The following is a 23,379-nucleotide window of genomic DNA, read 5'->3' as shown; positions in this document are numbered from 1 at the left end:
CATTATAGAAGTTACGAATGTCTATGGAACACATTTTCCTTTCTAAATAAAAATAATGTTGCTCGTATAATGCTTAGGAGGCTTTATTAAAGCCTAAAGGACATGAATGATTCAAGTTTAACAATGAAATAAGCCTGGTCCCAAATAGCACGTCTGTCCGTACGTTTGCTTTGAGCATGCCTATTTAGGAGTATGCTTTAAATCAAGCATGCTTATTTCTGCAATGCAAATGTGAACAAGCTTATTAGCATGCTTTTTTATAGCTCGTCTGTCAGTACCTTTATAATTAATTAACAAGTGCTTAGTGCACGCTACAACAATGGCTTCCGATAAAAAATACAAAAACATACTGTTCCAATGTTTTATTTTTTTTCCTGTTTTACAAATGAAATTGATCTTAATCAAGGTGTTGAATTGCATGATAGAACTGTATTATAATGTTTTAAACAATAACTATTCGTTTTAATCGAACACAAGGTCTTCATTCAGTAATAGCTCTCCTTGTGGACCGTTTACAATCTCTCCACCGGACGCGATAAGTTGTCCTCTGAGGAATGTATGAACGACCGTCCCTTGTAAAACTCTGTACATGTAGGGACTTATCTGAAACAATAGCCATCGTATTATATCTAAGTGTATTGGTCAATAATACCTAGGCTAGGCTTTAAGAACAAAAAATATCGTCATAGCTATTAAAAAATACAACGTTACCTTATTTTTATATGTGATTATTTCAGGCGTAACTACAAAAGAAGCGTCTGGATCGAAGTAGATGAAGTCTGCATCATAACCCGGTTTCAGCATGCCTTTTGTTCTCAAACCAGTTAGCATCGCTGGACCAGACGATAAGTATCTACTCACAGTACTCAATTTGAATCCACGAGCTTTAGCTTCAGTCCAGAATAATGAGACGCCTAGGATGTAAATAACTAGTTAATTTATGTATTACATACCTATTACACAACTAGGTAATATTTTTTATTAACGATTAATTTCTTATCATAATTTAAGTTTTGTTCTCAATATTATCTTAATATACATGGGTAAAGCGCGTCACACACGGTGAATATACTATAATATTTTATGTTAAGACTAGATTTCCGCCCGCGGCTTCGCCCGCGTTTGCAAAGGAAAACCCGTATAGTTCCCGTTACTGTGGGATTTCCGGGATAAAAACTATTCTATGTGTTAATCCAAGTTACCCTCTATACGTGTGCTAAATTTCATTGTAATCGGTTCAGTAGTTTTTACGTGAAAGAGTAACAAACATCCATACATCCATACATCCATACATCCTTACAAACTTTCGCCTTTATAATATATATTAGATATTAGATTCTATAATATAAAATATTACAGTATCCGGTATCAGCGTTCTGACCATTATTTTTCTTTTTGACATTGCGTACTAAGACCTCTGTAGAACCGCCATCCTGTTACAAATGACCCGAAACACTAACACAAAATTTCCGTGTGTGACTAAAGGCGTTTTATATTTTAAATAAAATATTTCTCACCAAACTGAACAGACGACACGCCTCCCCACGCCGTCAAAAAGTTGGATCCTTTCAAACTGGCTACCGATGGCGAGTGATCTGATGCAATTAAATCGAACCTATTTTCTTTAATGTACTGCCATAATTTGTCCTGTGAAATTCAATATACATTATTTTAATAATTTATTTAGATAACAACACAGTTAGGTTATAAATTTATAATTTCTTACAACTATGTTAATCTATAAGTACTAATATTATAAAGCTGAAGAGTTTGTTTGTTAGTTTGTTTGAACGCGCTAATCTCAGGAACTACTGGTTCGATTTGAAAAATTCTTTCGGTGTTAGATAGCCCATTTACCGAGGAAGGCTATAGGCTATATATCATCACGCTAAGACCAACAGGAGGGGAGCCACGCGGGTGAAACCGCGGATCGCGGCTAGTGATTAGATACGTGGTAGATAAGGAAAGCCACAAAATACAGTTAAGGAGCAAAATTTTTGCAACAAATATCCGAAGGACCAATTTTCTTGGCTTCTTTACTTATAGAAAAAATATTTACCTTGTTAGTTTGGTTACGGATAGGCGGGGAACATTTATACTCTGTGTGTCCTGGAGGGATCTGTTCGGAACTAAGTGTGAGGTAGTGGTGACAAGTTTCCGCAGTCACACCACCACGCCATAGCGTGCTACCAGACTGTATTCTTTTTTCTCTAGCTTCCTCGAGAATTGGTATTACACCTTGAGCTGAGACGTGAACTACGTGGACGTGGATACTAAAATATATAATTGTTTAGTTATTTTCGTAAAGTTAGTTTTACATAAAATATTTCTGGAAATGAAATAAACGATTGGAATTTAGGTATTGCTTTGAAATAACCATTATTTATTATGCTTGACACATCCATTAATCAATATATCAATTAATTTAAGTACGAATGTATTAAAGTATTCGTAGATATTACATGAAATACTTAGTGGGTAACTTACTTATATTCCTCTATATATTTTGCAATTAGGGAAACAGCTTCTAGCTCCAGTTGATCCGGGCGTGTTGCCAAGTAAGTGTCGTAGAGACGAGGGTCTAATAAAAGATGATACCAATATACAAAGATCATATTATATTATTATTAATACAATCACCTATTACTTTTCTAACTAACTCTTATAATAAGTAAGTGGTGGGAACTTGGCGAATTGCTCCATATTTTTTTTCTAGTATTCCATATCTGGCATTAGATAATTACCTACTACAAAAGGTAATCGTAGATAGATGCATTTAGCGTATTTAGTCAAACTACTACTGAAATACATATTAATAACGAAGATATTCTGGCTTAGTGCATCGACACTAAACTGTGTAAAACATCGGGTGTCCTGGCAGAACAACATTTCGCGGTTAAGCGACTAATAATAATTCATATGTTTAACACAAACCGCACCGTCTAGTAAGTAGGTACTTCACGAAGGTATTATTACCCTTTTGAAAAAACGAAAAATTACCACATTTATAAATGCAACCTTGTGCAGAAATGCGGTTTCCTTGTCTAGAAAATGTGCATTGCAGATATGAAATGCAATGTCAATTGTTACGTTATTATTTCCTTTTTACCATTTGGTATGTATAGGTAATGCAATGTAAGTATCAATCTATACTAATATTATAAATGCGAAAGTAACTCTGTCTGTCTGTCTGTCTGTCACGCCTAAACTACTGAACCAATTTGCATGAAATTTGGTATGGAGATATTTTGATACCCGAGAAAGGACATAGGCTACCTTATATTGCGAAATATGTACCACGGGCGAAGCCGGGGCGGACCACTAGTTTACTATTAAAGGTATCTATTATTTTAACCTTATATTAAAAATCACAACTTTATATCGTTCAATGTAATAGATGGTCAAGTGTGTCTGAGATCACTCGAAAATCATGATGAAGAATTCCGTAGTACATGTCCAAAAAATAATTTATACGATATTATAATCTTAAAATAAAGAAAGATTATTATAAGGGGTTAATTGCTGCAGTGTTCATGCTCAATCTTATAACTTACGTTTAAATATTTTCAACCCGCTCCCTTTTTTCCCTACCTAAAATATTGCAGGTGTACCTACCGTTATTCCTATTTAATTCTCACTTTCTCCGATGGCAAAGGGTGCAATTGTTCCTAAAGGCTTAAACTTAAAATTATTCTTAGGTACTTACAAACTAAAGAAAATATTCTAAGTACGTAGTTAAGTAAGACAAAAAATTACTTAAGTAAGTACTTACTCGTGTATTTAAATATAAATTATTACCTGAATAGTACCCGTTTCCGTTGTAATTATCATTGTATGTGGTGTCATTCAATTCGCAGTGAAACTGAAATATGATTTACATGTTATTATTATGTTAATAGAGGACGAGTGAACCGAATATTACTGCACGGCCTCGTCTTTTGTTATAAAATACACATTATGAGAGTCATTAAACAAACATATTAAAATTTACTTACTGCTAAAACAATATCAGTTCCATTTAATGCGTCAAATACTGGTCTTATTTCGTCAGTCTCTAGATATGGAAATTCTGTTACACCACTATCGATAAGGTATCCTTTGAAGCCAACTACTCCAGCTTCAATCATTTGAGAATACTCATTCTGATAAAAATGAAAAAATAAAGCTATGAATACAATTTGTATTTGTAGAGTACCAGAATAACAGAAAATAAAATTTTTGTTCTATCGTGTGGAATGTGGAGTACTATCGTCTACCGATTTAAGAATTAAACGGTATAAAGCACAAAAAACAGTAACCTTAATTTCTGAGGAAATTGTTTCTGTTATTAAGTAAGTAAAAATAAAACTAGTTTAAATAGCAACTAGTTTTATTTTTACTTACTTAATTAACAAGAACTTACTTCATTACCAGGAATAGCGCCTCCCCAAAAACCAACATCAACAAATATTTCTTCTCTTGCTGCGGCTGCTTTAATTTTTAAATTCTCTAAAGTCGTCGTAGGTGGAATAGAATTTCTGTAAGATAAGAACTATGTTAGTCGTTAATTCGATATAAAGGTATTATTTTTCTTAGGGCCTCCTTGGTCTGGTGGTTATGAGGTTGTGCAATGTGTATTTTAAACATAAAACAACCATAGAGGAAGAAATAGACGAACAATGCTTCGGTTTTCGTACTCTCTAGCTTCACTCTATTTTGTTTCACCGGGTTTATAGGACTTTAAAACTTAGTCAATTAAATACATAAAAATGTGTGTGTATTGTTATTTTGAAAACTTCGCATGGAAATCTTACAGAGGCATATCCACAATAGTAGTAAAACCGCCCACGGCAGCTGCTTGCGTTGCTGTTACAAATCCTTCCCAAGAAGTTCGTCCCGGTTCATTGACGTGCACATGCGAATCAATTGCACCAGCCATCAATGCCAAATCTCCACCATCAAATACCTTTAATTAAATAAAAGGTTTAGATTTGAGCACTGTATTGTTTTGTTTATATAGGAATAATATACACCTACACCTTACATATACATAGGTACATACCTTTAGTGATTCTGGAGAACCCTGAAGAAGCGTGTCTACTGATTCTCGCGTCAGAACGCTCTCTATTATTCCTTTTTCATCCACTAGTATACCCCCATCGAACTCGGCAGTTTCAGTAACTACTCTTCGACTTAGAAACAGTTGCTTTCCTATTTCATATGGCTTAATTCCTCGACCCGAAGCATACAAGATTAAACCTAATAAAATAAAATATAGAAAATTCTTTAATTTATTTACTCTTAAATAATTGAGTAAAATACTTCTTTTTATCTTAAATTTGAACTAATTTTCGATTATTTTGAAAAAAACAGCGCGTTTCAAATCCAACAAAATTTTATGTAAGTTGTATAGATCCGATACGAGAATATAACATGTGAAAAAGTCAATACCTAAGAATAGGAATATTTTTCCTATTATCCGTAACATTATTAACTAAGAGTAGGTAGACGTTCTACGAAAGCAACGCGACTTCAGTAACTGAACTGAAAGTATTTAAGAACTGGCTTTGCATCCTCAAGGATTACATTGCTTATTGTTTTATATTTTAATGATAATATGTTGACACTCGACATTAACACACAATAATGTTTTCATGAAATTGAGGGTAATAACTTATTAATTGTGACACGCTTTAACATGGTTCACAGAAAAGACAGGAGAATAACTAATAAATTTTAACTTTGATCTCATCTATTGTTTTATAACTATGATCAATAATTATTATCCAATGACTTAGCTTAATATGATCTTAACCTTAATCTTAATACTTATGTACTATGTATTATAAAGGCGAAAGTTTGTAAGTATGGATGTATGGATGTATGGATGTTTGTTAGTTGTTACTCTTTCACTTAAAAACTACTGGAGCCGATTACAATGAAATTTAGCACACATATAGAGGGTAACTTGGATTAACACATAGGATAGGTTTTATCCCGGAAATCCCACGGGAACGGGAACTATGCGGGTTTTCCTTTGAAAACGCGGGCGAAGCCGCGGGCGGAAATCTCGTATTAAATATTCTGAAATATACTACTATCTACTTATTAGTTAAAAATGAAATAATAAAAGTTATAATAAGTAGGTTATTGTAATTAGTTTAAACTGACCTCAAGTGTACAAAACAATTACAATCGAAGCAAATAATAGACTCACTGGTCAATGTTAGTTAATCCTAGGAACTTCGTGATTATAATTATCTCAAGTTGATTAAATGATTAATAAACCAATTAAAGAGCTTTATCCCTAGATTCATAATGTCTTTAGAATATTTCATCACACTTATATTTTTTATCGTATAATATAGTGAATGAAAAGATGACAACGATCTCGACACAATCTCAAGTGCTCGTATACTTCACTACACAGTATAAAAGAAAGTTGCTTTCCGCCGTCTGTGTGTCTGTATACGTATAAGTAGATCTAAATTAGGCTACGGGTTTTGATGGGATTTTTTTTAATAGATATAGTGGTTTTGAAGAAGGTTTATATAATTTGTTAAGTTTTAGACCCAGCTGCAGCGGGAGAGGCCGCGGGCGGAAAACTAGTTAATAATAAATAACATGGTTTCCTACCGTACTTATACAGTATCGCGATATAAACATAATTCGGAAGAAACATGTTTTAAGCAAAATTGATAACTGGAATACAATGCCGTATGATCAGCATAACTTGAGATAACGTTTTGATAATTCTTTAGTTTCGAAATAAGATCGACAAAATTTTTAGCAGTGTACACTGTACATGCCTATTGATCCAAATTATTGTTATGCTATTAATACATATTCAAGACAAAGTTTTCCTATAAATTATCACATTGAGATTCGTTAATATTAAACACGACATTATCTTAATGTTTATGGATGCTGTGAAAAAAATTAATATTTACAACGCTTTTTAGTTTTGTTTGCAATGTAGTTTGAGTTGCATTTTTTTATTTACTTATGACGATGGTACCTAATTCAATGATACCATAAACTATAAAGAATTACATGGAATAAAAGACTTTATTTTATTAATAACTAGCTTAGCTGTGCCCCGCGGTTTCAGTTTTCACCCGCATTGCTCTGCTTGTGGGCGCGTTCGTCGGTCCTAACGTGATGATACATAATATATAGCCTACCTATAACCTTCCTCGATCAATGGGCTATCTATCACCGAAAGAATTTTTCAATTCGGACGTAGTTCCTGAGATTAGCGAGATCAAACAAACAAACTTTCAGCTTTATAATATTATAAGTATCTATAGATATTATTTATTTAAGGCTAATAAGGACTGGATGGAAGTTCATCTTCTATTCAAGGTGTCCCACTATTGGTATACTAAGCGCGAAGGGACTTGTAGTTTTGGTGCAGCTGACATATACCGCTTCGCCAATGTGAGCATTTTTGTCTATGAAAGAAAACTAATCTTAAAAGATTGCGGGTGGCAAAGTTGAGCGGGTTGCTTGTTTTGGGTGTACACATACAGCCGTACAAATAAAAACTTGCTTATTCAAACCTTATGCAATGCATAGATATGATAAGAATAAATAAAGAATAAGGATGTCATAATTTCTTACAAATAAATTTGGAATAACATCGATGTAACTATGTTCACGCTATGCAATAGGCGCGAAGCGGCAACGTCGCAATTCATTCACAAAATTATGAAAAACATTGAAATTGTCTACGGTTAAGCCTTGGTGCTGTCATTCGCTGACGCTCGTTTGACTTCGTCGAATTTGTTGTGAAGTTTCATCATACGATGTTCTGTTTATTTATTTTTTAAATATTTATTGGAAATAATTTAAATATATCATTAAATATGCAAGCAAATGATAGATAACGCTATCCAATATCTGGAGAACAGAAGATAAACCCACCTTGAGATAGAGAGTTGCCAAATAACTGGTACTCAAAACATACAACTCCAGGCGGCAGGCTTAGAAGATTTATATTTTCAACGAAAGTGTATATTATTGTGATAAGTTTAGAAATAAGTTTTATGTATGTATGGTTTGGCGCATGTTGTAAATAAATAAATCATTATAAATATCAAAAGGGTTTTTCATAATTTCGTATATTTTGACATTTCATACAAAATTTTCCATTTCAATAGGTACGTAATGAAATTATTAATTTGCTCAACTTTTTCTACTTCTCGTATTACTCTCATTGCTATTATCTCAAATTTAGATTGAAAATTGCTTCTAAAACTTGTAAAACACAGCACAATGTACTAAAAGATATGTTACAACTCGGTTATGTCAGACTTATACTAGGGTGGTAGCCGTAATAAGGACGGAATAGCATTAGTATGAATACTTATTACGAAGTTATACTAGGTTACATTTATTTCGTGTTTATTTGTATGATTTTTCCTTATTCTTAGTTTATTCTTTGCACAAAATGTTATAACTCGTTTATTTGTACGGCTGATAGAGTTTTAAGAATTCATCTATTTGTCAAAAAAATTCGTCTGGAATTTTATAAACTTCCAGACGAATTTTTTATTTTTTACGTAAGTAGGTACTCAGCGACCAGCGTATGCAAAACTATAACCTTCTTGGGGCAGTATATCGTTGCTGGGACACCCTGTACCTATATTCATAATGCTATAATACTTTAACAGTTCTAACTAATATATTTTTTATATAAGTTTTTAATTAAGCACTACTAAACTTTTAATTCTCTGAGGAATTCTATTGTATTACTTAATTATCTAAGAACAATATACCATTATTAATGAATTTTTAACTTTCGTTATTCGGAAAAATGGCATTTCAATTTTATTTCTTTTTCTTGTGTCATAACAATCAATGGGTGTTAGTTAAATTACGTTATAATTCTTCTATTTACAATAGGATAATATTCTTCATAAATTTTTTAATATTTGATGGAATACCAAATATCCCTTGACTTAATTATTGATGTCTGTATCAAAATAGCCTTAACTATTTTTTGCATATTTTCTACTTACGACAACATCGATTATTAAATTATAATAAATGATATCAGAATTGACCAACTTTAAGGAGGGAAGGAGAAAATTAAAGAACCTTTCCTAATTTTATAAGGCGCTTTCGCGGAGAGTCTGCTCCGAACACGTGCTGCTTCGAGTGTCGTAAATCATAATATGTACTTACAAACAAAAAAAGAGCATGTGTGCCGAGCACACGAGTCAGAAGTGAAACTGCTTTGGCAAGATTCTAAGATATAAATTCTACTATGGGGCAGGAATTCTACTATGGGGCAGGGCAGCAGATATAGAAACTATTTATTATTTATCTTACAAAAAAGAGCCATTCATTCTATATAATATAGTTTACGTGCTCGGGACTCACTCAGAGATCTCTTTAAGAATACTGGTATCCTTACTGCACCATCAGTCATCACAGTACCTATATCTTATATATAAAATTCTCGTGTCACAATGTTAGTCTGCATACTCCTCCGAAACGGGTGGACCGATTCTCATGAAATTTTCTGTGCATATCGGGTAAGTCTGAGAATCGGCCAACATCTATTTTTCATATGTACCACGGGCGAAGCCGGGGCGGACCGCTAGTATTTAATAATATTTTGCATGTACACAAAAACGTCGACTTACACAAAAGAGTAGGAGATAGACACTGTGGCTTGGTTGGTAGTGGCCCTGCCTTCCAAGCCAGAGGTCGTGGGTTCGATTCCCACCCGGGGCAAATATTTGTGTGATGAACATAGATGTTTGCTCTGTGTCTGGGTGTTAAGTATCTATATAAGTATTTATTTAAAAATTATATATGTATGTTTATCAGCCATCTGGTTTCCATAACACAAGCGAAAGCTTAGTATGGGATCAGATTGTGCCGTGTGTGAAAATTGTCCTGAAATATTTTGTAAAATTGTAAAACTGACATGATTTAAAAGAGCAACTATGGAGTTTCTTGCCGGTTCTTCTCCGTAGATACCTACTGCTTTCCGAATCGGTGGTAAATTTTAAAATATGTCATGACGTTTCAAAAGTTCTTCTATAAGAAGTCTAATTGAATAAATAAATGTTTGAGTTTGAGTTTAAAAATCTTCGCCTTACTCCATAACGATTTTGCCATGACTTTTTTTGATGATGAATTTTTACTCTCAACGCGCCTATAGAAGTTTCACCTCAAAATAAACCAAGAAAACATTGAGTGAGTATAATGTAATCTCATTCAATGTCACGTCTATTACTATGTATTTACTTCATTGATATTTTACTTTTTTAATCAATTATACCTATAATATCTATAATTTTGCTCATTTCCATTCTAATATTATCATTTATCAGCTATTTTTGAACAGATGCTTCGCCGGGGACATGGTCGGAGTTGTGTACCTATGTGTGGTATGGTTGTTATCGAATATTGTAACTAAATCTTGAATAACAAGAAAATGTAAATATTTCACATTACACGTAATAATTTTTATCTAATCTGTTACCTAACTTTCATGTTTGCCTTTGTGATATAATTATTTTGATGATCCCTAGGTACCTACTATAATATTATAAATGAGAAAGTAACTCTGTCTGTCTGTCTATTACGCTTTCCCCCTTAAGCCTCTCAACCGATTTTGATGAAATTTGGCACAGACAATCTTTAGACCTTGAGAAGGAACATAGGCTACCTTTTATTGCATATATAGAAGTGGATTTTCTTTTTGTTCGAATGTGGGTTTTTCGGCTTTTGTGGGAATCGAATCACAAAAATGTTAATATTTTAGAAAATTCTAACTGTAGTGTTAAGTGTATTGGACTGGTATTGGTTGTCTCATACGCTTACGTCATATTATGCCAATCGCGTGGCGCGGGCGGCGTACCGGCCGCGGCAGTCGGACGACTAGGTGCGGACGAGGCGTGTCGTCAGTGTTGGTGAGCCTCAAGAGTATAAGTATTCTTTGGTGAGCCTTGATTAGTATCCCAGACCAGTACAATACATGTGGCGACGAGGACATTAGTGAGTTCATGATAATAACAATAAAAATGAAAAAAATAACGGAAAGGTGACTAGGTGACAACAAAAAAAGTATATTAATTCGTCGTTTGTAGTTAATTATTAAGATTTTATATCTTGGCTACCTAAACATTGTAGTTATTTCCAAGTTCCAACCTTTAGTAGTGGAATTTAGAATAGGACAACAACAACAACAGTTATAAAATATAATACCTATAGTCAAAGATCCGAAGCTAAATCGACTAGGCTAGAATAGACTAGAATAATAAAATAGGTCTCATTCTATTATCACCCCGGTGATGGTCGATTTAAGGTTCGGATCTTCTACTAATCTTCTTATATATAAAAATGAATCGCAAAATGTGTTGGTAAGCGCATAACTCGAGAACGGCTGAACCGATTTCGATAATTCTTTTTTTATTATATTCCTTGAAGTACGAGGATGGTTTTTATGTAGAGAAAACGTAAATATGTACCACGGGCGAAGCCGGGGCGGACCGCTAGTACATCAATAAATGTTTAATATTTACCTTTAAATGACTGCGTTAGAACTTAGAACATAATAAATTAAGTAGGTAGAGATTGTCTAATCTAAAAATGAACACCCTTCCACTAAACTTAATTGTTTCAATGTGTGAGGACAAATAATTATTGAACCACTTTTATATGTGTGCGCGCGGCGATTCTACTGCAAACTTTGACTTTCGCGCACTGATTTGTCAACTAATCGGGCGATCAGTTCAGGTGCCTAGCATTGTATGGCGGGGAGAGTGCGCTATGTACGGAATGACACGTCCGTTCTATCGTGCATCGCGTCATTTATGCACTAGTTGGCCAACTGGTCCTGTCGTTCGGGCATGGACAGGACTGGAGGACTGAACGACCAATGAGGCAGACCAATTTGTGTGTATTGCGTCTATACACGTACTTTGAATGTGAGCGTAAACACAGTGGAGGGGCGTTCATTTTTAGATTAGACAATCTTTACCTATCTAACCGTACAGGCTTAGATCAAGCGTACCTACCATCGACCACACAACCACTACTGTCCGTACGGCGTACAGGCATGATTTTTTTTGTTATGCTTCATACGTAATCCGTCAAAATTAGTGAACTATCTATTGTTTATTGTTAATTGGTTAAATTGTTAAATGTATTAAGAGTAAAAAGAAAGTCATTCATTGAACAAGAAAGTACTATTGGACAATATTTAATTTGCTCGTGGTACCTACAACAGCTCACTCTTCCTTGACATTAGGTACATGAATTTTATTGTTACACGAATAACATTTTATTTAATATAGTGATATAAAGAGTAATATGTTCAAATTAAACGGGTATATTATAGGGAACAGGAAAAGTGTGTATCTGAAATTGGTATAAAAGTATGGGTGTATAAAATATGTATATTGTTATGCATTTATTGATTTTAATGATCGAGTTACAACTCGACCTTACTTGCTTACAAGCAAATAATAGCGGCTTGATAAATCGCTGAAATTGGTACCTAAATTACTTGATAGGTACATTGAGTATAAACACCTACAAAAAGCAGATTAAAATCTGATCATTAAATTGATTGATTGAGAATTGAGATTGGTCGATATGTTACTTAACAAGTTTATAAACGCTGTTCTCTAAGCAGATTAAAATATTTCAGATCGCCCCAAAGATGTCACTGCCCTCACTGGAGACGTTTGGCTGTAGTGGTGAATCTACTTCGGTGGGTGTACGATGGGAGCGCTGGAAAAGAGCAAGTCTTACACATTTTGGTGGATTAGACTTACAAGAAATACCCAACAACATACCTGGCGCTAATGTTGAGCCCAGTGAAGGTGTTCATGTATTCAAAGTAGCTATAACAAAATTAGATTCTTACTTTGCTCCACAACAAAGTAAGCTGTACGAACGACAGGTATTTCGGCTTCTTAAACAAGAACCTGAGGAGACGTTTGAAAAGTTTTTAGGAAGGTTAAGGAAACAAGCCGATAAATGTAAGTTTACTAACAAAGACGAATACATTATCGACCAAATAACCGAGAAATGCCACCTATCTGAACTGAGAAAAAAGATACTATGTATTGGAGATGAAATAACATTGGACCGTGTTATTACAGAAGCAAAAGCATTAGAAGTCGTAAGTAAACAGTTAGAAGAATTTAAAAATCCTTCTAAACGAAATGGGGAATTAAATAAAGTTGACAGCAAATACAAAATAAATTATAATAAGCCAAAGTATGTACAACATGGATGTGGGAGATGTGGCAATCTCAGACATGCGGGAAATGATACTAATTGTCCGGCAAGAAATAAAGAATGTCTCAAATGTGGCCTTAAGGGTCACTTTAGGCAGTACTGCAGGACTAGACAAAGCTTCAAGAGAAAAGGAGAAATGGATAGACATGAATTTAAAAAAAGTCGTTTTGATAAAAAAAAGATTGTAGATATTGACCAAGTAGGCAATAAAACAGAAGTAGAAAACGAGTACGTTTTTCATCATGATAGCGAAGCTGAAATTGACTGTATCATTGGAGGAGTGAAAACTTCAATGCTGATTGGTTCGGCCTGCAAGCAAAATTTGATAACAGAAGTAACCTGGGAAACACTGAAGAAAAACAAAATTAATGTATATAAGCAACATCCCAACCCTGCTGTTTCATTTGTGGCCTATGGAAGTACTACACCACTCAAGCTAAAAGGATCATTTAAAGCTCGAGTAGAAATAGGACCGCGATTCGAAAACTCAACCTTCTATGTTGTTATTAATGGTACAAGAAATATCTTGGGGAAGACTACTGCTATGGCATTAGGAGTATTAAAGATCGGACTAGACGTCGAAGTTAACCAAGTACACTAGGAAATATTTCCTAAATTCAAAAATGTAGACTACTTATTCATTTACCGATTGATAATTCAATTCCACCTGTATCACAACCATAATCACAACCCTACAGGTAATAGGAAAATAGATTAGAAAGTAAAATGTAAGTTCTTAGTAAGTAATTGTTTGCTAGTAAATGAGAAGAAATCTATGATTTTATTATAATATCTTCTTGATAATTTGATTGAATATTATTAAATACCTACTTAATTTAATACGTAATTATGTAATTTGATTTATCAGTAAAACACTATGATGCATTAATTATCTTTGATCATTTTATATTATGGAATATCATAGTATCAGAAGTAGGTTCTTCTAAGTGGGTATAGGTCTACCAGAATCTGATGGCATATTTATATTTAAAAAATAAAAAATTTTCATGTGGCAACTTTATTTTACAACTATCAAATTGGTTGTCAAATTATTTGTGTTGATGATTAATTTTTAGGATTTTGTCTTCAAAATCTTCAAAATGTCGATAAAACCGCTGCGATCACAAGCAAGAGGTGTTGTTTACAATGTGTATAGAAAAATATTCGATGAAGAAGGGTCAAACACATCACAATTTTCAATTTTAATGCGCGTGAAAGATTTTATTGCTAAGTTGGACTTACCCGTTTTGAGACTTTAAATTAAAATTGTTATAAATAGGTATATAATATTGTTTGTTGATTAAAATATAATTTTATGAAAACTTATAACAGGAGTTTCCAATTTGGCTATTTGTCAAGTCCAAGGTGTACAAATCAATTTTATAATGTGTTAATTATACTAACGAAAATAAACATGATTTTATTTTATAAAAATTATAAACAATCGGTAAATAATGTAACTAAGTTTTGATCTGCATTATCATTACTTACATTCATATTTTCAATCTGAGAACATGTGCAATCTTTTTTGTATGTTTTTATTATTTCTATGATGGTCGTATAGCTTTAGGTTACGATTATGAAATAAGAAGAAAAAATGTAATGATAAAATAAGCTGAACAAATTTAATAGCTTGGGAAGAAATGATTAATAAAACTAATAACTAAGTAGGCATCTATAAAATATACCTAGCATAGGCTTCATTGGATTTGACTATTATTTATTGTGCTAAATGAAAAACACTGTCCTATGTCACATCAATTTCTTATATTTTCAATTTTTTTAATAACAATCTTCCTTTCGGCTCCCCGATAATATCGCCATCGGAATATATTAATTTTCCTCGAAGGTAAGTTTTCTTCACAACTCCTCTCAATTCCTTCCCAATATATGGCGTTAGCTTAAACAATTTTTTCATAAAATTAGCAAGGTATACACATAGTAAATGGTAAATTAAGAATTATGATGACTGAATAGAAAATACCTAGTCGATAGTTTTGATTGTAATATTTCAGACTGATTAGCAAAACAACAACGTTTGGTGTTCAAACTACCTACAGCTATAATAAGTAAAATAAATTTTATACATTCTGTTTATTCTGTTCTGTTTATATAATGAAATTCACGATATAGTTATAACTGTAATGATTTTACTTAAATATTTTTACTCACCTTATTTTTATGACGAATAATATTAGATGAAACTACAAACGTTTCATTTGGGTCGAATAAAATTATATCAGCATCGAGGCCCGGTTTCAAAGCGCCTTTCTGTTTTTCGAGACCACAGAGATGTGCAGGACCACAACACAGGTATTTGCTTATAGCTTTTAAGTCTAAACCACGGGAATGCGCTTGAGTCCAAAATAGAGATAATCCTATAAAATTTCAGAGTTAATTAAAATAATGATGTTTGTGAGTTATTTTACTAAATAATTGAAAGCTCCCTCAGGATACGTGATATGTCAATTTATGGCAAGTTACCAATCATTACAATACTTGACTTGAATTAGGTACTGTATGTAATATAAAGAACTTTCAAATTACCTATTATAGGTAAGTATATTTATTATATTTGAAACAACAATTTATTTATGTTCTAGTAATTAACACCGAGGCTTGTGGTTAATTTATAAGTAAGAAGTTTAACATACCAAATTGCACTGATGATATTCCACCCCAAGCTTCAAGATTGTTCTTACACTTCAGCTCCGGTGTGCAAGGAGAATGGTCTGATACCACCATATCTAAATCATCTTTCAATAAGTGTGCCCACAGCTTCTCCTACACATTTTTGAATGCAATGTTAATTATTTGAGTTTTTAAACAAAAAGAGCAGGCGCACAAAAAAATTGAAGCTCAACGGGTACAGTCTACCTTATTATCCTTCTCCCGAATAGGTGGAGCGCATTTATATTCACTATGTCCTTTTGGGATTTCTTCAGCACTCAGGGATAGGTAATGGTGGCAGGTTTCAGCTGTGACTCCGCCTCGCCACGCTGGATGAGAAGCAGCCAAACGCGCTTGACGTGCTTCTACCAGCAGAGGCACTACATTCGCAGATGACACGTGGACTATGTGGACTCGTACGCTATAATACACATTATATGGTATTTTAAAGATTAGTAAAAATAGTAAAGATCACCTCACCTTCGAACGAACCCTTATTGGGAATTAAACCTCCCTATGGATTTTTATATGAACACAAAAATTTGATCTATATTAAATATACTTACTCAGTGGTCTTAACAAAGTTGTGAATGAGTGATATTGCATCTAATTCCATTTTGGGCGGTCTTGATTCTAAATAGGTATTGTAGTCCTCCGGATCTTGCATAATGGAAATAAGTATATTTATTAGAATAGAATTGACTTCATCGTATAATATACAAATTTAAAAAATGAGTAGGTGGCCTTAAAAAAACACATAATTCATAGTAATGCCAACGGCATAACCGAGTTTCATTATATTGTATTTTTATTTGAATTATGGAATAGGAAACTTAGGCCATCATTAACTTGGTATAGAAATGGTATAGAAATAAATTATGTACATAGGCGTAAATAAATACATACATTACCTATGTACGTTTTCCGTTTCAGCTATTTTGGTAATTTTACTCATTAATATAATTTATGAAATTTTTCTATTTAGTACGTACCCTAATATTTGTGTTATCTCTACCTGATATACCTACCTTGTGCTTTCTTTTTAGCCATGCACGGTGTATCGTCTTCCAGTTCCGCGTGAAACTGAAAGTAAGTAAAATAATTATGTTAAAAGTTTATTATTTAGTTTAAATGACGTTGGATTACAATATTTTCCATGAAAAAAAGTTTTTGAGTTTGACCACTACCATCTCTGTCCGCCTCCTTGGTACAGTGGTTGACGCGTGAGCGTAGAACCGAGGGGTCCTGGGTTCGATTCCCGGTGGAGACGAAGAAAAGAAAATGTCTCGGTCTGGCAGGACACAGAAGGCTGATCACCTACTTGTCCCTAAAGAAAATCGATCAGTGAAACAGATGTATAATGCATTGCCCCTTACCCCACTTGGGGACATGGGACTTCACTTCACTACCATCTCTGTGTTGAGTGTTTCGCTGATTTCTACGTATCAGCCTAATAAATATTATAATATAAACAGAAGACGACATTGTTATAACATAACGGATTATACTTTGATGTAACGCATATTAACGTAGAAGAGCTGGTGGTATTTTTGGGTTTTTCATAGTCTTAATTTCTTACTTTTATACGTAGTATATTATTTTCTGTGCTTTTATATTTATAAAAATTAAAAATCATGTTTTTATATCCATACTTAGTAACTATATTATTTAAAAAAATGATGTTTGTTAACAAACTAAATAAGTAACTATGTAGTTAAGTAATTGTATTTATACATAATATATCTTTATGCATCTTATTACAAATTCACGACTATTACGATTGATTTGTTTATATTGAAGAAGCGACTACATTCTTTTTATAATGTCTTTCCTTCATCGGTATCTTAACCTTGTTATTTTAAGTATGTAATTAATTAATGACATTAAAACATTTAAATGACATTAATTCACGCCATTTTATGTGTCGATAATGATCTCTTTTTCACATGCTATAATATCATGTCTATCTGTCGGTTCGTCTCTCTCCATTCCTAAGCTATGTACTAGCCCGCTTTATATGAAATTAGATTGGTACATAGATAGTTTGAGACCTAAGAAACTAGAAAGGACAGGATTAGTTCTATCCTGGAAATCCCACGGGAACGGGACATATGCGAGTTTTTCTTTGACTACTATTATATTTTTTATACAATTTCACATACAGCTAGTACAGATCCGGTTCCTTCAAGGGCCTGGAATGCTTTTTTGAGATCTTCAACACCCACATTAGGAAATTCATCCACTCCGCTGGGACAAAGAAAACATTTGAAACCAACTACACCGGCGTCGACGAGATCTTGGAGGGAATCCTGAAATACATAAAGAAGAAGTTGTATATAATTATATAGATAATAGATATATATACTGTTATGTTTTATTTATTTTTATTGTCATATAATCCCATCTTGTCCCATCTAGATCATAAAATGTAGTTAAGGTTAGCAATAAATCATTGTTGTGGTTGTTTATGGGCAGCATGTGAAGCTTACGAACTAATTCCACTCGTTTGGTCGCTATTACAATCATATACGAATGTTGGAAAGATACCGTTTATTTTATGTAAATTATACATTCAAATTATGTATACCTATCAGACAAAATATTAAGCAAAAATCTATTAGTTGATAAGCGCATTGTAATTTTTAAAGCGTTTTATTTTAAATTAAATAATACTGCAAATTAAATAACTTATAATTAGGTTTATTAGTCATATTTTAATATCTTAGTTCGTACCTGATTTCCAACTATAACTCCGCCCCAGAATCCAACATCAACATATACATTTCCGTTGGCAGACGACGCTTTAACCTTCAGATTCTCCAATGTCGTCGTCGGTGGAATTGAATTTCTGCAACAATCAACCAAATACATTTTGTGGGTGTAAGAAAACCTTTCAATTTCGTTAAAAATCAATAAACTGTATTCATATAGTATTTTTAAGTATATTTACATAAAATAGCGAAAAATAATCCATTTATTCAAACAACTATTTAACGAAATACCAGTCGCAGCTCTACAAAGGCTAGCTACTTTATTACTTGGCACTTGGATCTACATAATTATCTTTCTGGTGTGTACAATAATTATTTCTGGTTGCAGTAAACAGTTGAATGGATATAGTCGTATAGAATTATAAAAATAATCGATGGTAGGTACTCGTTTGTCAAAATTGCGTCTTTCGTGAATGGTAGAGACTGATAGTGGAGAACTGAATTTAGTTAAGGTTTTTAGTTTATTAAAGGCTATATAAATTACTAATTTATATATTGAAGATAATAACTATTGATTCCTAAATCAGACACTCTTGACCGGATCAATAAATCCACTTTTACAACACCTATTAATACAACAAACATAATATTTTAATGTATTGTATTTTAAAAAACGAAAAACAAGCGGAATAAATTCAGATGGTGTTTTATTCTAACTTGACTTTTATGAGTAATAAAGACATTTATATGCTATTAGACTGGCAATTGATAAACTTCTAAGGAAATTCATGTTAAGAATCTTAATTGAAAGCAAATAGGTATCCCTACAATCCTACATGCAAATAAAAACTGCAATTAGTGTTGATAAAAACACCTAGTATAATTAGGAAGAAATTTAGGAAGCGTTCGGATGCAATAATTTATGTATTTATTATTTCATGAGCATTAACGAAATTATAAATTAGAAACTTTATATTTACAAAGGCATATCAACTATCGTGGTAATCCCTCCCGCAGCGGCAGCATTGGTAGCGGTGCGAAATCCTTCCCAGGCTGTTCGTCCAGGCTCATTGACATGCACGTGGGAGTCCACCACGCCTGCCATTATTGCTAACTCACCACCATCTATTACCTGGGAAGATAATATAATCCATTAGTGAATAGATGATAAATCAGAGCCGAGCTACGTAGATCTAGTCTCAAAATTTTTCTGAAAAGAGCTGAGCTGATCCTTATTAATAGAGCAAGTCCATTAAAATATCTTGATGATCGAAGAAATTAAGAGCTATAAATTTTATTGGTCTCACAGGTCACTTGTTTAATATCTTAGCTGCATTTTATTGCAATATTTTGATTAATATACGATTTGAAAAAGTTCAAATATACAACCGTTAACATTTAATTTAAAATATATTTTGTTAGCATTAGCAAAAGACAAGACTTTTATGGCCTAAACAATATAAGGTCATGGACAATATTATATTATGTATTAAGATGCTATTATGCTGGTATTAAGAGAGGATTAGATATAGAAGGACTTAAGGATACCTAATATAGTTGCAGAGAACTTTATATTATAATTCGAAGAAATACACCGATGCATGGTGCATAATAAGTGCATTGGTGCATTTTGGCGATTCTACTGTCCATGGACCGAATGGGGTCCGCACGATGTTCACAATTTATATATACCTAAACCTTATGTAAACGTCACCTCATATAATATTTTGAAACTGGTTCGATTGGACAAGACCTGTGCGCTTTTTCCTTTTTTAAGAACCCTTGGGTAAACGTGAAGTTTATTTTTAAAAATGTTCCATACATTTTCAAAACTCCGGATGAGTAAATTTTGAAATGAAAAATAGACATAATAAGGATGTTCTCTATTGGTTCACAGTACTACGAGTTGGTGCTGATCTATTATCAGTTTTTACTTGGTTTTTACTCTATCTTACCTTCACACTATGCTTTACAAATCACATGTCAATGAATAATTAAATATCTAATGTTAATGTACCTACCTGGTATAGGTACATTATCATTAATAAAAATAAACTCACTATTTCAAAATGAATTCCATGGAATAACATTGCTTATGAGGTTGTAAAAAATTAATTGAGAAAAATTATATTTCTGAAAAAATAGTTTCCTACCTATAATAATGTTAATATCAAAAGATGGCATGTATTGAAAGATAATTGCATAGATCATATCTACGTACCTAATGTTTAAATAAAATAATGAAGATAAAAATGGAGAGTTATTTATGTTCAACAATTGATTTGACCTTATCAACGAGTATCTTGGCCTTCAAAAATTCATCTTCGTTTATAGATAGCAGCCAGAGACAAATAATCGCATCATAAGTAATAAAAATAAGCACAAATATTCTTACTTCAACACTTTGACGACTCTCCTTTATTATTTTGAGGGCTTCATTTCGGCTTACAATTTTTTCGATAACTCCATTCTCGTCAACCAATACACCACCATCGAAAATTTTTGTCTCTGTCACAACATTTTTACTAATAAACAATTGTTTGATTTTAGCTGACATTTTATAAAATCGATGCACAACGTCACGACCTGAAACCCTCGGTTCAACTGCTACAAATAACTGATAACAGTACGCTGACGCGTACTCTACTATTATACAATATTTATATTCTACTAATTAGAACTTCAATGTTAATGAATCGGCCTCTATCTTTAGTCAATAGCATCACTAAAAATAAAATATTGTCTATGTCTATTGTCTAGATATTTGGTGCTGTTTAATTTTCTAGAGATGTTCAAATACAGCTGTAGATACATATTTTGATAAAATACCGAAACATAACTAACGGCTTATTTTTTTCATAACCTGTCCTGTTTATTTGATTAAAATTAATGTTTCATAATATAGAAATAGACCTATCTCTACCTTGCAGCAAAGTTGACGAATCGCCTAATAAATGCCAATGATTCACCTTGAACTTGACTCGAAGAGGACTGCTCCCGTAGCAATACCCTTAGTATTGCAAATATCCAAGATACTCGGCTCACCTAGTTTTAAGTAAACACATATCAGACCGGTTCATAAAAATATAAACAAAAGGGCAGGAAATTCTTCAACGTTTTTCACAGTTCAATAAACTTTCTGCTCTTCATAACTTGAATATCGTATGAAATCATATGATGGCATTTAAAACAAAAATAAAACGTCTATAACTATACTACCTCTATACTGATAACCATAAACAAAAAAATAATTACCATTATTCCGTAATTTATCTGCTTGAATAATTAGTTATTAAAAGGTAAAGTAAAGGCAGAGGCATAATTTTTTAACATAAGCTTACTTTATAATACTTACATGTTATAAAATGCTATGTTGTTAATAAAAATGTACGTATTTGAATCGACTTTAACATAATTAGTATCTGGTTTATTTAAATAACAAGAACTCAATTAGTTTAAAGCTCGCGTTAAAGTGCTACCATGAAATTCGCATGTAATTCTGACAATCCCAAGAAATCAATCAATCAATCGTGTGATGCATGCCATCATGTGATGCATCGGGGTATCTAATAACGAATGAAGGGGTAAATCTCATAATGTGAAATTAACACATAACTAGTGATTGATTAAATACAATATGTATATGAATGCTATTATTATCAAACCAGTATATTTTTATACAATACCTTCAAGATATTTACAATGAAACGATCCAAATTCCATCCAAAATTTCTAGCGATATATTTCATAAATCAACGCATAATATTCGTCAAAACCATCAAATAGGATACCTACACGCTTGATAGTTGATGCTTTCAACTTTGCTTTCTGTTTTTTTTTTATGCATATAACTAATATATTCCAAATAAAAATATATACTTAACGTCATTTTAAATTCCGCGAATAAAACCCATTTCATCCTATCATATTTTTGAATTTCTTTGTAAAAAGCGACTATAGATTAAATCTATAGTAATATGATACGAAGCATTTTCTATGCCGGATCTTTTTGACAATAATAAATCTTTTAAATATATGTATATATCGTGTTATTCTTTCTTGACCAGTGAATTATCTTTCCCGTGGTCATCTCTGAAAAAACAAAACTATACCATTTGTGACGAACTGATAATTTAACGGAATTTAGTAGATACGGCGGAACGACCCTCACCCTCCTTATCCCGCAACTCATCAATGAGTTTGCCTGTCTGCTCCCAAAGAAGCTGTAAAACGCTGTACAAAATTTACTATGAACGTACGTCCTAAACAGAAAACTTCCTCGAGGAGACTAGGTCGTGTATTAAATCAATGAGCGTAACAAGGGCAATGCCAATTTCAGGGTCCACTTAGTAGGTTTACTGTTAGTCGATACGATGACGGTGACTGCATGCCGGCAAACAATGCGAGTGACATTGGCGGGAAGAAAGGAAGATACGCAGCTTGCATAGTAATTGTGGCGCTTTACCGTCTGCTCATCGCGGAACCACGTATTCCCACATGAAAAAGAAACCTCGCAGCTACATTATCACTGTTCTACCTACTTGACATGTACGTGGTAATTTATTAATAATAATTTAAATATATATTTAATGTGTTCGAATATTATATTTAGTGTATATAGTGCTCCACGAATGCTTCGCTTAACGTAAGTACTAATTACCTCCAGTGCTATGTTATTAATAAACTTCTATAATATGTTATAAACAAGATTACACATAATATATAACATTTTTAAATTTAAATATATCTT

At 32.9% G+C, this 23,379-nt stretch overlaps 3 protein-coding genes and 1 long non-coding RNA gene across 5 annotated transcripts in view; 1 reads left to right on the top strand and 3 right to left on the bottom strand.

Annotated features, from left to right (window-relative positions):
* The window catches only part of LOC149485858 (uncharacterized), a 94,301-nt gene that overhangs the window by 32,524 nt on the left and 38,398 nt on the right, over window positions 1-23,379 (bottom strand). The gene's annotated exons all lie outside the window — the stretch shown is intronic.
* Window positions 348-11,545, bottom strand: LOC149485863 (uncharacterized). 2 transcript variants are annotated; one of them, XM_089699194.1, is made up of 11 exons: window positions 11,523-11,545; window positions 5,042-5,238; window positions 4,794-4,945; window positions 4,403-4,517; window positions 3,996-4,142; window positions 3,799-3,862; window positions 2,488-2,581; window positions 2,060-2,273; window positions 1,518-1,647; window positions 712-914; window positions 348-603 (listed from the first exon to the last, which is right to left on the bottom strand). In XM_089699194.1, the coding sequence occupies exons 3-11, from the start codon at window positions 4,916-4,918 to the stop codon at window positions 463-465; spliced, it is 1,233 nt and encodes a 410-aa protein (XP_089555320.1). In that variant the 5' UTR covers window positions 4,919-4,945; window positions 5,042-5,238; window positions 11,523-11,545; the 3' UTR covers window positions 348-462. The 2 variants fall into 2 exon arrangements, with proteins under 2 accessions (XP_089555320.1, XP_089555319.1); XM_089699193.1 differs by lacking the exon at window positions 11,523-11,545 and adding an exon at window positions 5,431-5,578.
* LOC149485862 (uncharacterized) lies at window positions 10,856-14,609 on the top strand. Its single transcript, XM_089699195.1, has 2 exons — window positions 10,856-10,910; window positions 12,653-14,609. The coding sequence occupies exon 2, from the start codon at window positions 12,665-12,667 to the stop codon at window positions 13,847-13,849; it is 1,185 nt and encodes a 394-aa protein (XP_089555321.1). The 5' UTR covers window positions 10,856-10,910; window positions 12,653-12,664; the 3' UTR covers window positions 13,850-14,609.
* Window positions 14,994-21,218, bottom strand: LOC149485861 (uncharacterized). Its single transcript, XM_089699196.1, has 10 exons — window positions 21,025-21,218; window positions 19,610-19,761; window positions 18,652-18,766; window positions 18,081-18,227; window positions 16,947-17,001; window positions 16,485-16,578; window positions 16,126-16,339; window positions 15,903-16,032; window positions 15,421-15,626; window positions 14,994-15,148 (listed from the first exon to the last, which is right to left on the bottom strand). The coding sequence occupies exons 1-10, from the start codon at window positions 21,184-21,186 to the stop codon at window positions 15,014-15,016; spliced, it is 1,410 nt and encodes a 469-aa protein (XP_089555322.1). The 5' UTR covers window positions 21,187-21,218; the 3' UTR covers window positions 14,994-15,013.

Source organism: Colias philodice, chromosome 9 (assembly GCF_061535455.1).
Source record: "Colias philodice isolate Cphi_HAF_F1 chromosome 9, ilColPhil1 Martin Lab GWU primary, whole genome shotgun sequence".
Classification (NCBI taxonomy): Eukaryota; Metazoa; Arthropoda; class Insecta; order Lepidoptera; family Pieridae; genus Colias; species Colias philodice.
Note: the sequence above shows the minus strand (reverse complement) of the source record. Positions and strands in the feature narration are given on the sequence as shown.

Coding starts and splice junctions, on each gene's coding strand:
- LOC149485862 (XM_089699195.1), top strand. CDS start 12,665: ATGTCACTGCCCTCACTGGAGACGTTTGGCTGTAGTGGTGAATCTACT.
- LOC149485861 (XM_089699196.1), bottom strand. CDS start 21,186: ATGTCAGCTAAAATCAAACAATTGTTTATTAGTAAAAATGTTGTGACA. Junction 19,762..21,024: donor AGAGTCGTCAAAGTGTTGAA/GTAAGAATATTT, acceptor TTATCTTCCCAG/GTAATAGATGGTGGTGAGTT. Junction 16,579..16,946: donor GGCTAAAAAGAAAGCACAAG/GTAGGTATATCA, acceptor CCATTATGCAAG/ATCCGGAGGACTACAATACC.
- LOC149485863 (XM_089699193.1), bottom strand. CDS start 5,467: ATGTTACGGATAATAGGAAAAATATTCCTATTCTTAG. Junction 4,143..4,402: donor GCGCTATTCCTGGTAATGAA/GTAAGTTCTTGT, acceptor CATTTTTATCAG/AATGAGTATTCTCAAATGAT. Junction 2,274..2,487: donor AAATATATAGAGGAATATAA/GTAAGTTACCCA, acceptor TATATATTTTAG/TATCCACGTCCACGTAGTTC.